This window comes from Cyprinus carpio, chromosome A8, assembly GCF_018340385.1.
Source record: "Cyprinus carpio isolate SPL01 chromosome A8, ASM1834038v1, whole genome shotgun sequence".
In the NCBI taxonomy this organism is placed as follows: domain Eukaryota; kingdom Metazoa; phylum Chordata; class Actinopteri; order Cypriniformes; family Cyprinidae; genus Cyprinus; species Cyprinus carpio.
In genome coordinates this window covers 754,227-767,529 of record NC_056579.1, presented here as the reverse complement: position 1 = coordinate 767,529, position 13,303 = coordinate 754,227, and the positions used below count along the sequence as shown (strand labels likewise).

The window sequence follows — 13,303 nt, the reverse complement described above, 5'->3', positions numbered from 1 at the left end:
ATAAAAAAAAAAAAAAAAAAGTAAAAAATGAACATTATGGTGTTTTATAGTTTTTATTTATTTTTTATTTTTCTTATTTTTTGGGGCTAAACTTGATAAAGGTTTTGGCACTTCTAGTGGAAACGTCTGGTACTGCGCCCAAACTAACTCTTACTAACTGTTCTTTTCTTCAGTTTTAGAGTAAAACATGTTTTGGAAAATATATATTTCATATAAACATTTTAAATGATACTTTTGTGCATTTTTCATAATAATAAACATAAACCTCTATAACTTTTTTTTGTTTACATTTTGTAAAAATCAGCCATTTTTGACCACCATGCGAGCACCAGATGGTTAAATATATTTAAATATGAAATAACTGAAAGAAAACAACTTGATAAAAAGATTGAATCCAATATTTGGTGACAAATGTATATTTTTTGTAAGCTAGTTATTTTTGACCAAGAGTACTTTTTTTTTAAGAAAGGAAAGGTGAAGCTGTTCTGCCCTGTGTGAGTAAAGTCACTAAGTTTAGTCAAAGATCATCAAACACAATCATCCAGTTTAATGCTAATCAAAGTTTGGTCATTACTTTATTCACAAGAACATTTTTGGCCTATGGATCTTATGTACAAAAATGTTAAAACCATGCAAACAAAAGCTGGATTTGAGCCGAACACATCCTGAAAATACAGCACAATCATGATTATCAGAGACTCACATGATTCATCAAAACTAAAGAAACCCTGTGTTTAGAAAAGAGCACAAGAGCATTCAGTGAAACGTCTCGATGACTTCGATTAGAAAGTGTCTCAATCATATTAAAGCTCTGGGAAACACAAGATATAAAGTTGATCTGGGAATAACATTCAGTCGCTGTGAACGCATGATTTGCTTCACATGTCGGTGCATAAGAGCTGAAATATTAAATAATCATAAAAGTGCCATACAGCATGATGTGGGAGAAATATAATATTCAGAATTTACATTTTATACAAAGGAAAGTCGTTTTTGGTGAAGTGTAAGTCATGCTGCCTAATGATGCAGTTACACAGACGTGATGCCTTTCTGTCCCAAACACAGAAAACCACATCTACAGATAAATATTATATATGAATCATTTTTTGTATGCTGGTCTGACCCTCAACACTGCAAAAAGTCATATTCTTCCTCAGTATCTTTTCATCTTTTATCTTGTTTTCCAGCACAAATATCTGTCTTGATTATACACACAACCAGGCAAAAGTTTTTGAGTCGTAAGATTTTTAATGTGTTTTAAAGAAGTCTCTTCTGCTCAACAAGCCTGCGTTTATTTGATCCGAAATACAGTAAAAATGCTAAATATTATTACAATCTAAAACATCTGTTTTCTATGTGAATCTCTGTTAAACTGTAATTTATTTCTGTGATGCGCAGCTGTATTTTCAGCATCATTACTCCAGTCTTCAGTGTCACATGATCTTCAGAAATCATTCTTATATGATGTTTTACTGCTCAAGAACTTTTCTGATTATTATCAATGTTGAAAACATTTGAGTATTAGTATTTTTTTTAGGATTCACGGATGAACAGAAAGTTCAGAAGAACAGCATTTATCTGAAATAGAATTCTTCTGTAAATGTATAAATGTCTTTAATGTCACTTTTGATCCATTTAAAGCATCCTTGCTAAATAAAAGTATTAATTTCTATTACTTTCACAAAATACACTGACTCCAAGCTTTTGAATGGTTTAGTGTAAAATGTTACAAAAGCTTTTTATTTCAGATAAATGCTGAACTTTGGATCTTTCTGTTCATCAAAGAATCCTGAAAAAAATCTACTTGACTGTTTTAAAAATTAATAATAATCAGAAATGTTTCTTGAGCAGCAAATCATCATATTAGAATGATTTCTGAAGATCATGTGACACTGAAGACTGGAGTAATGATGCTGAAAATACAGCTGCACATCACAGAAATAAATTACAGTTTAACAGATATTCACATAGAAATTCTAAAAATATTTCACAATTTTACTGTATTTTTGCTCAAATAAATGCAGGCTTGGTGAGCAGAAGAGAATTCTTTAAGACACATTTAAAATCTAACTGTGACTTTAGCACTGTATTTAGCAGCTTATAGACATATTTAGTGACTTTATTCCATTAAAGTTACATAGTGACAAACCTAGCAACTGTTTTGGATAAACCGCTTGTCGCTTACGCTGTTTGGGCTTATAAATATGAACAGAGTTCATCTGTAAATATGCACATAGTTTGTTTCTCAGACGCAGGCAGTTCGCTGCATGAGACCAAAAAGAAATCTCTCCAAACCCACTGCTTACAGCTGCTCTCTGGTGTAGAGACGTGTTGATTTTATCAGATGATATCGCGGTTATAAATCAGGATTTAAGGAGTAAAGAGACTGACTCCTGATTAACACGAAGCATTAAATCCTCAACTGTAACTCGCTTTGGATAGTTGAATAAATGTAAATGAATGGGTTGTGTTTAGTCACTTTTTTTTCTTGTTTTATGTATGACAACAGAAATGATAAATTATTAATACACTGTGTGACGGTTCAGAGAGTAGAACAGATCTGAACACAAACACCACGCATATGTATCACACGTTTTATTTTATTTTTACATATTTTATATGTATATTTTGTATCTTATTTTTATTTATTACTTAGCGCCTTATGTAATACTTTTATTGTTAACCATTGTTATTCACTGGAAATGCAAAATGACTTGTTATAAAATAATTAATTAAAATAAGTAAAATAATAATAAAAAAAAAAAAAAACAATTAATTAAAATAAGTTTTTAAAATGCTAATAGGATAAAAATAAATAAATGGAAAACAAGTTTCTTTTTCTGACCCCATTGGTTGATTTTTTTATTTATTTATTTCTTTATCATTATTTTAAGCATAATCTCCCTTAATTTCTCAAAAACAAGATTTCTTATTATTATTAATTCTTTTTTTTTTTTTTTTTTTTTTTTTTACAATTTTAAACTCAATTATTCTCAATAATATCGTAATATTGCAAGTCATTTTGCATCTCCAGTAAGCATATCTTGATTTAAGGATGTTTAGATATTTCTACTAGAAAACAAGTCAGAAATACTGATGAAGAAGATGAGTTTTTGCTGTTCTGTTCTTGTCTTCTAAACACAGTCTCATTTCAGGAACTCATGAATAAATAATCTCGCCGATAGCCCCGCCCCCGATAGCCCCGCCCCCTATCTGTGCCAGGATCGATATCTCTCAACATCTCACTTACTTTATAACTGCTTTTGGTTTTCTGCGTGTGATTGAGAGTTTCTCAGAGGAAATCTTTGGTTTTGCTTAAGTGTCCGTGACATTTAATCATGATTTTCTCTGGCCGTTTAATTCCGGCCGGTCAATCAGTTAATCCACCTCAATTGATTCGCTGCTCTCGCTGATGGGTTTGCACTCGTTGGGCATCCGCTGGTGTCTGCTGAGCTGAGTGGCCTGCGTGAAGCTGCGCTCGCACCGCTCGCACCTGCACACACACACACACACGGGTCAGTCTCATAGAAGTGGCGCTGACAGCTGAAAGCGGGTGTAATTGCGAGTCCTGATGACGACTGCACAGAGAGCCTGTCAATAATGCGTGAGGATGGGTGGCCCCTGGAGACCCCTGTCCAGATCGGGCCCCACGTCAGTGTCACACACAGATCAAGAAGAAAAGTGAGGTTTGGGGCTCAGTCACTTCAATCTACAATCAGAGACACTCAGAATCTGGAGCTGAGTTCAGCGCACAGCAACTTCATAAACGAAAATAATAAGATTATTCTCAAACATTCTATTGTGAGTCACTTTGGATAAAAGTATTTTCAAATGCATCAAAGTCGCTTACGACTGCATTCAGTACAAATATAAACCAAGATATATTTAACCACAAAAGACATGAGTCCAAGAAACTGATCAAAAATGAGGTGAGTTTATCTTTGAAATGGTGTATATATATATATATATAGAAATGTACATTTATTCATCTAGCTTTTATTTAAAGCAGCTTACAAATGAAGATTACAAGTGATTCATCATAAAGAGGCAACATAATATATTAAACCAGTTTAATTTTCTGACTCCATTGACAGATAGTCGTTCTTATTTTAAGCATTGACTACCATTTTAATGAATAATATCTTATTATCATATTATTTAATTATACATTTATCTCCAGTAAATGTGATCTCACTTCATTAACTATATTTAAATAAATAAATATTATATTAAATGTTTAATATTAAATATTATATTACATTTGTCTCCAGTAAATGTGTAAATATTTGTAGGTATCCATCTGCTAATGCATGAATGTAAATGTGCGGAACGCTCCGATGGGATTCAATGTGTTCATGAATCTCCTGACGGACGCAGTAAACCGGAGGAACGGCAGACGGCAGCCCTGTTCTATCAAGCAGATCAGCTCAATGAGAGAAGCTCAGGGCCATCGATCAGCTAAAGATTTCTGAGCGCTTCTGATGATTGTCTTTGCTGAAACGCTGATGACACGTTTGTGTTGCACTGATTGCTTATTAGATGCTTGATTTGTTACTGGAGCACAACTGATGCACGTCTGAGAGAGTACAGACAGAAAAAACATTCAACAGCAGCAGCTCCAGATAGCACACACACACACACACACACACACTCACACACACACACACACACACACACACACACACACACACACACACACACACACACCACACACACACAGAAACACTAGACAGACCACACACAAACACACAGACACACTCTCTCTCTCTCACACACACACACACACACACACACACACACACACATACACAAACACACACACACACACACACACACACACACACACACACACACACACACACACTCTCTCTCACACACACACACACAGACAGACACACTCTCTCTCTCACACACACACACACATATATATATTTATATATATTTAAACACACACATATAAAAACATAAAGAGAATAATGTATAAAAATTTAAATTCTAATATGTATATATAGACTATAAAATACATTTCTCAAAATAATTATAAGTTTAGATTTGTAAATATAATTTTTAATAAAAAAATATAAAAAAATTGATCAGCGATATGACAAATTATATATATATATATATATATATAATGAAAACATGTATCTTTAAAATATTTTAAATGAAAATTTTTTAAATATTTTTTTATATATTTTTAAATATTTTTATGTGTATATATGTTTCACAAATATATAGATAGATAGATAGATAGATAGATAGATAGATAGATAGATAGATAGATAGATAGATAGATAGATATTATTTAAAGAAAAAAACATTAAGAATTAATGTATAGATATACTGTATATATAAATAGCATTTATATATTCTATATATACATAAAGATATACTTATATTTGTGTGTTTATTGTGAAAATAGCATTTAAAAAAGAAACTAAATAAAAAGATATATATATATATATATATATATATATATATATGTTTAACATTATTTAAAAATAATATATGTCCGTGAGTGTGTATGTGTGTGTGTGTATCCAGAGCTGGCAGTATCTGATTACATGTCATCTGGATTATGTAATCAGATTCCAAAAATTAAATACTTCTAATTAGAGTACATTACATTTTAAAATTCCCGAAATCAGACGATATATATATATATACTTTTTTGTTGATTAGATGATTACATATTATTCACTCAATAGCAATAAATGATTCATTATTATTATTGATTCTCCCTAATTCCTCTTTTAAATGTTCCTTTCTGAAATAACCTAGCGCTTAAACAGATTCAGAAAGTCTGTAAGTTTGACACAGAGATCAGGTCAGGTGTATATACAGCATTTAAACACTGGATTCACAAAAACCACTTCAACACTGCATCAGCTCCTGAGGAACACATTCACTCAGCTGGTTATTTAATCACTGTCTTTGGAAGGCTTTTGTCTTTCAAACACATTAAAAATGCACAAATTCACTTTTTTTTCTTATTTACATGCAATGCAGGCATTCCCAAACATTTTTGTCATCTGAACATCTTTCAGCTAATATATTTACTTGAAGAACCCCTGAGATCTTGAAATAAATATGTAATAAGTAACATGTGCGTGTTCACGGTTATCTATGGTCACATGACATGCAGGCACAAAAAAATATATTTTTTTTTATCATTTTAGTAAGTGTTCTATTGTGATTGAAGTTATTTTTAAATGATTTATTTTAATTTAACATTTTTATGATTTAATTATTATTAGCTTTTCTGTATGTCTAAAGTGTAAAGTAATGAATTACCTTACTAACTACAATTTTTGTCAAGTAATTTGGAATTAGTAGTGGACTGCAATTTGTACGTAAATCTACCCAGCTCTGTATAAATATATATGTTTATAAAATTGTATATATTTTTTAATAATAAATAAATATAAAAATACATTTAAAAATAAAATTTAAATAATAAAAAAAAAATATTATTATTATTATTTTTAATGGAGAGCTTGAAAACATGAGTCATAAACTGAAGTCAAAGGGTCACATGTGATGAAATAAAGGTCTAAGGTGTTGTAGGAATGGATGGTACTCACTGTTACTTACTTGAAAGGCTTCTCCCCGGTGTGCGTGCGGATGTGGTTGTTGAGGGTGGTTGGTGGGTCGGGCGAAGGGTCGGAGTAGGTAGCAGTTGTTGGGGGGGTGGCTGGAGTGTGTGACCACGTGATTGCGGAGCTCTGATGGCTGCGAGAACGACTGCGAGCAGTGTCCGCACTGATACGGCCTGAAACACAGAGCACAGCACGGGACGTCCCGCTGCGTTACCATGGCAACAGGAGTGACCCTCATCAGCACCGGCCGTCTGAGAGCCCGTGTTTACCGCGGTAACAACCCTAAGTCAATCATTAGTCAAGTGGCAGTTAATGCTAATGAATCAGAAAGCATGAGACGAGCTGATGATTCAAGCCTTCCATCAGCCTCATTCTTTACTGCCTGAAGGAGAAAAGGCCTGAGCATCTGTCTACCGGTTTCTCTCTGAATCGGCATCTGAACGAAACGCTCATCTTTAAAGGTGTTTTTGTAAATGCTTTGATCTTTCTGATATCATATTTAAGTGATATTAGTGTTTCATCAGGTTACTCTTATACTCGCTTCAGACTCTGTTATGAAAAACAAATCAGAATAGTTAAGAAAAAATATTTGTATAATCAGAAATACAAAAACAATGAAGAGAGTATACTGTATATGTTTAAAGTTCTATAATTATATATCAAACTGGAAAACATTTTGTAATTCAAAATAATATAAATGTTAACTGAAATAAAATATATATTAAAAAAAACATATATACAAACATATCAAATTTGATCAAATAGTTTATAAAAACTATTAAATAACTACAATATTAAACAACTTTCTCAGCTAGTTGCCAAGGCAACATGTCTCATTTTCACTTAGTTTAACTTAAAGTACTAAAATAACTAAAACTATTATATTGTAGAATATGCTGTTATAAAATTTTAATTATTATATATTATTTTTTTAAATAAAATTATTAAAAATATAAAATTGTTTTTGGCAAAGAAAAACATTTAATGAGATATATATAGTTCCACCTCACTGCATTATTTCATACATTTCATTTTATTTACAAAAAGTATATATATAGTTATTGTTACATTATATTATATTTATAATATTTTATATTTAAAAAAAAATACTTTTTTTATTCTAAACATATGTATTTTTATATAAATATAAATATGTTACCATTTATTCTTTAAAAAGTTCATAATCCTTAAATTTTATATATATAGATATATATATATATATATATATATATATATATAGATATAGAAATTATTTATTATATATATAATTTTATTTTAGAGTTTTATATATATATATATTTATATATAATATATATATATATATATATATATATATATATATATATATATATATATATATATATAAAATAATGTGGTGATGTGGAAAACTATGATTTTTTAAAAAAGTTTAGCAGTAACGGTTTCAAATTAAATGTGAAAAAAAATAAATAAATAAGAAATGATTATATATGTGTATATATGAAGTGTTCCAGCACCGATGTCAGTGTTTCCTGATGAAGCTGAGTGAGTGACTGAAGTTTTTCTGTCTGATGCTGAATATCTTCAGATGATGAATGTGTGCGGTGCTTTAACTACAGCAGCACGTGTGATTAATGTCTGCTTATTGTTTATTGCTGCAGCGGCCGGAGCGGGACGGACATAAATAACCCTCCGGACCTCCACCACAGAGGCACTTCCAGAACCTGACGGTACACACTGAGATCCACCACAGTTTTTAGTCTCATGGGCCACTAAAGCAGAAAAGTGTCTCCTCTAATGTCTTATTTGAGTCTTACAGCAGGAGAATATTTATTTGCGCTCGTTGTTCTGCTCGATGTGGTAATGAATGGCTCTTTACTCATTAATGAAACGTGTCATCGCTGAGATTGATGTGAGCAAACAAAAACAAGAAAAACACCTCGAGTCCAGAGCAGCACATCAGCTTTGTTCTGCAATGATGCCGTGATTTATCCTCTCTCAAATGTACATATAAGCTAAACATCAATAAATATGTATAAGCCAAAGGCCATAAAGCATCGGCGAGATCATTTTCCACAGATTCCCCGAGTCTCACAGCGTCCCAGATTGCCTCGTTCAGCTAAATTTTATCTGCACCTCAGGGTCGTAAAGTTGAGTATCGACAAAGCCTCACATTGACTTCATCCCGCAAACATTTTTCTTCTGTATGAATATTAGTTTATTGAATAAGTGGCATCTGTTTTCCTCTGCATCACCTCTGGACTGGGGATTTCTTTGTGACGCAGCAGCTGATTTATAGAACTGAACGCAGCACGGAAAATAGAGCTAAGCAAAAATTTTCCAATACATCCTCACTTGTGTTTAATTAGGTTTAGAGATGATGTTACACTCCGTGACTGAACGCTTTGAGAAAATCATCTCTTATGGAGAACGTTCAACGCTCAGATTCACAGAGAACAATCATAACTCTATTCATCTATTCATCTATACAAGTGACAATTAATATTCAGAAATATTATCAATTTAACTGTTATTGAACAGACTTAAATCTGAATTGATCTAAATAATGACTTTATTGAAACTGAACTGATGCGTTTTGCAACACTAATGCTGTTATTTTCCTGTGAAGCTGCTTTAGATTAATCTGCACTGTATAAAGCGCTGAAGAATTAAACGCTGCTTGACTTCAGCGGGTCGTACCTGTCGGGGTTCTGCGTGCACACGTGCATCTGCAGCAGGATCCTCTGCGTGAAGGTCTTGAAGCACTGGCCACACTTCCACAGATGCCAGTCGCTGAAGTCGGAGCTCAGCTGGCTGGTGGACGTGGGGCTGGCCAGCACACGCTGGTTCTTCCCGCTCATCTGGCTCAGACTGGACTCGGCGTGGACGCTCTTGTCCAGCAGAGTGAAACTCCGAGAGCAGGGCGGATGAGGGAAGACCATGGAGCGCGTCAGCAGCAGCGAGGAAGACGAGGGTTTGGGGCTCTTGCTGAAGGGCTGGAGAGAGTCCTGACGTGACATTGCCTCCATGACAGAAGACGGCACGTTCACTGCCACAGAAACACGAGCACAACATCTGAGTCAAGCTGAAAAACATGCGTTTCTTACTCAAAATAATATAAATGTGAACTAAAAAAAAAAAAAAAAAAAAAAAAAATTACATGTAAAATCTTTTATTAACATTTTATATAAATATTTCTAAAATTTCTAATTTTCATTTAGTCTAAAATAATTCAAACTGAATAAACTCACTATTCAATAAATGAATAAAAACTATATGGTAATAATTAAAATAATAAATAAATACAAAAACACAGCAAAATTACTAAAATAAATACTTGAAAAAGTGAAAACAGAAAATATAGAAATAAAATCACATTCAAAATTGTGAAATATTATTGCAATTTCAAATCTCTGTTAAAGTGTAATTTATTTCTGTGATGTGCAGCTGTATTATCAGCATCATTACTCCAGTCTTCAGTGTCACATGATCTTCAGAAATCATTCTAATATGATGATCTGCTGCTCAAGAAACATTTCTGATTATTATCAATGTTGAAAACAGTTGTGCTGCACAATATTTTTGTAGAAACTTTGAAACATTTTATTTTTCAGGATTCACAGATGAAAAGAAAGTTCAAAAGAACAGCATTTATCTGAAGTAGAAATCTTTTGTAACATTATAAATGTTATATTAAGGCCACTTTTGATGAATTTAATGCATCCTTGCTGAATAAAAGTATTAATTTCTTTAAAAAAAATCTAACTTTTAAAACTTTTGAACACTCGTGTATAATTTAATACATTTAATACAATAATCTCATCGACATAAAGCTGTATATAATAATCGTATATATTTAAAAATAAATTTATTAAATGTAATATGTTTATTTAGTAAAAAAATTGCAAAACAGCATTAGAGGATCAGCCATAGAACCGACGTCTTCAGACGCTTTCAAAGACACTTTATGTTCAGAAATGCTTCCATCGTCAAACCGCATTCCACATTCTTCATCACGCAGCACGCTGTGTGCATAAACACTGAATTAGCCGACTGTAAGGCGAGACATGTGAGAGCACTCTGATTCAATAACCCCGGCGCATTCAATGCAGCATGAAGCTCCAGAACTCATCTGATCACCGCTGAGCGTCAGCCGCAGACCTGAGATCAGACCCAACGTGAGAAACACACAGATGTCTGTCCAGCAGATCTGAGTCTTCATCTGTTTAGACTCAAACATGACAAACAGTGTCAAAATGGCTTTCTGATCGGCGAAGAGCTTCTCTCTCGCAGTATTTCTCAGCAGCACAGTTCTCAGATCACACGACACACTTTAGAGCAGCATTTGGAAGGAAAGAGCACTGTCTAAACACAACAGAGCTCATAAAGTCTGTCTGCTGTAAACACTGGACTGTCAGACTCGCTCTCACGTCCAGGAGCAGACGGAGAACATGAACACTGAAGAAACAGAGCTGGGCGTTTCCTCTGATTTGAGTGATTCATTCAAATGTCATATTAGGAATATTAGGCTGCTGTCACTTTAAGAGCCGCATGGATCCAATTTCCCGTTACACATGTATGTATTTTTATTCTCAAGTGTATATGTTCACTTAATCAACATGGGTTTCCATGAATAATCACCAAGCACCGCATTTTGACATATTTTTGCATGTTTTGACCGTTTATGCGTGCACCTTAAGCTAAAAGTTGACTTTACTCATCCATGTTCTGTTCACATGCACAGAGAGCCTCCTGAGGAACAGCGCAAGTTCTCTTTCACACTTTTAAAAACACAAATAAACCCAATAAACGTAACATGATTTAAAAGTATATATATAAATATATATATTACATATTATTTATTAAATAAAAACATTTGTAAAAATTGTTATCTTGAATCAGATGCGCTTCATGACACAATAATGGAAAACACTATTCCTATATAACTATATAAAGCATCAGCGTGTCTAGAGGAAATCAGGGATGCACCGATATGAACATTTTGGCCGATACCGATAACCGATAATTCTCAATACACGAAAGTCGATAACATATATGTTGGCCGATAAATATCGCTCTATTAACGCTCTATAAGCTTTACCAAAGGCATTCTATATGAGATAAATCAGATTTCTATGCACAAAATAAACACAATATTATGGTATCAGCCGATATATCGTGCATCCCTAGTGGAAATAACAAGCATGTGAACCATTCAGATGAGACTGATGCAGAAGAGTTTCTCTTACAGTTTTCGTCTTGTGCGACACACTGCAGTGGGATCCCGAAGAAAGACGTGTAGCTGTCGTTGTACCAAACCAGGAGCTCCGTTCCTCGAGGAATATCTGCACACGCCCGGTAGAAGATACACGACCTGAAACATTCAAACACAATGCTTAGAAAACAAAATGGAAATCTGACTATAAAATCAAATCATTCATTGTCATGCTTGAATTTAGTCTCGTCCATTATCTTAAAAAAAAAAAACAACAAAAAAAAAACAGTTTAAATGGCATTAATCAAGCTATTTATTAAACAAAGTATACATTTAAAATTGTATTCAATAAAATAACTATAAGATATTTAAATCCTTTATCAAATCTATCAGATAATTCATTTTAACATGTTTGACATGTTCTTTATGCAATTCGGGGAAAAAAAGTTTAAATCACATTGAATAAACTGTTTTCAAAACAAAATAACAAAAATAGGTAAATCAATTATAATATATATCAAATCATTCATTTTCATGTGACATCTTCTTGATGAAAAAAAAACTGTTTAAATGACATTAAATATACCTATTTATGAAACAAAAAGGTACATTTAAAAAGTAATTCATAAAACAAATTATAAAGTATATCAAATAATTATCAAAAATATATCAAATCACATGTAGATTCCTCATTGTCATTCATATGCAATTTATTTTTAACTGAAGACTTCAGAAAACATTACGATAATAATTAATACATATTCATATTATCGTATATATATATATATATATATATATATATATATATATATATATAATATATATATATATATATATATATATATATACAAGGCTGTAACCAGTTGTGTGTGGGGGGGGGGGCGACTATATATATACACACGCACACACATATATGAGCAATATCACACTCGTAGCCGTATATTATATCAGCACGGCTGTGATTTGGCTGTAGGTAATCATATCTGTGCTGATAGTCAGCCATATCTCATGGCTATGAGTGTAATATTGCATTTATACAACAGTTAGACGGCACAAGTGTTTAAATACATAATAAACAGCAATGGAGTGTCTTTAAAAACCCTCTATTGTGCAGAACTACTTTCTTCCGCCACAGACTCAAATCTCAGTTCGACAGTTTTACAGCTGAGCTCAAGAGTTAAAGTAACTAATTCAAGAACGTCACTTTAGAATTTTAGTAACGAAGGAACATTGAGTTGCTTCATTAAAAGCTTATTGTATCACTGTATTAAAGCTCTCTGTATTATGTAGAGTATGATGAGAGAGATGGACTGAGCGAGTGTGATTACCTGCATCTGATACAGCATGTGTTCTTCAGCTCAATCTCATATTCACAATAAAACATCAGTCTGAATGTCTGCTGAGGAAAGCCATATCTCTGTCGTACTATCTTTCATCTGTTAAGGGTGAATTCTGATGACAGCGCTGATCACTGCATTTGTCTTACAAGCTGTTGTTGAAAGTATAAAGA

At 32.8% G+C, this 13,303-nt stretch overlaps 1 protein-coding gene across 1 annotated transcript in view; it reads right to left on the bottom strand.

The window, feature by feature from the left end:
• Positions 1–3,070: 3,070 nt before the first annotated feature.
• Positions 3,071–13,303, bottom strand: part of prdm6 (PR domain containing 6) — a 24,768-nt gene continuing 14,535 nt past the window's right edge. Inside the window, 5 exon segments of the mRNA XM_042761504.1 lie at positions 3,071–3,493; positions 6,595–6,653; positions 6,655–6,772; positions 9,279–9,627; positions 11,828–11,952. Of these exon segments, the coding sequence (XP_042617438.1) occupies positions 3,379–3,493; positions 6,595–6,653; positions 6,655–6,772; positions 9,279–9,627; positions 11,828–11,952 (766 nt within the window). The 3' untranslated portion in view covers positions 3,071–3,378.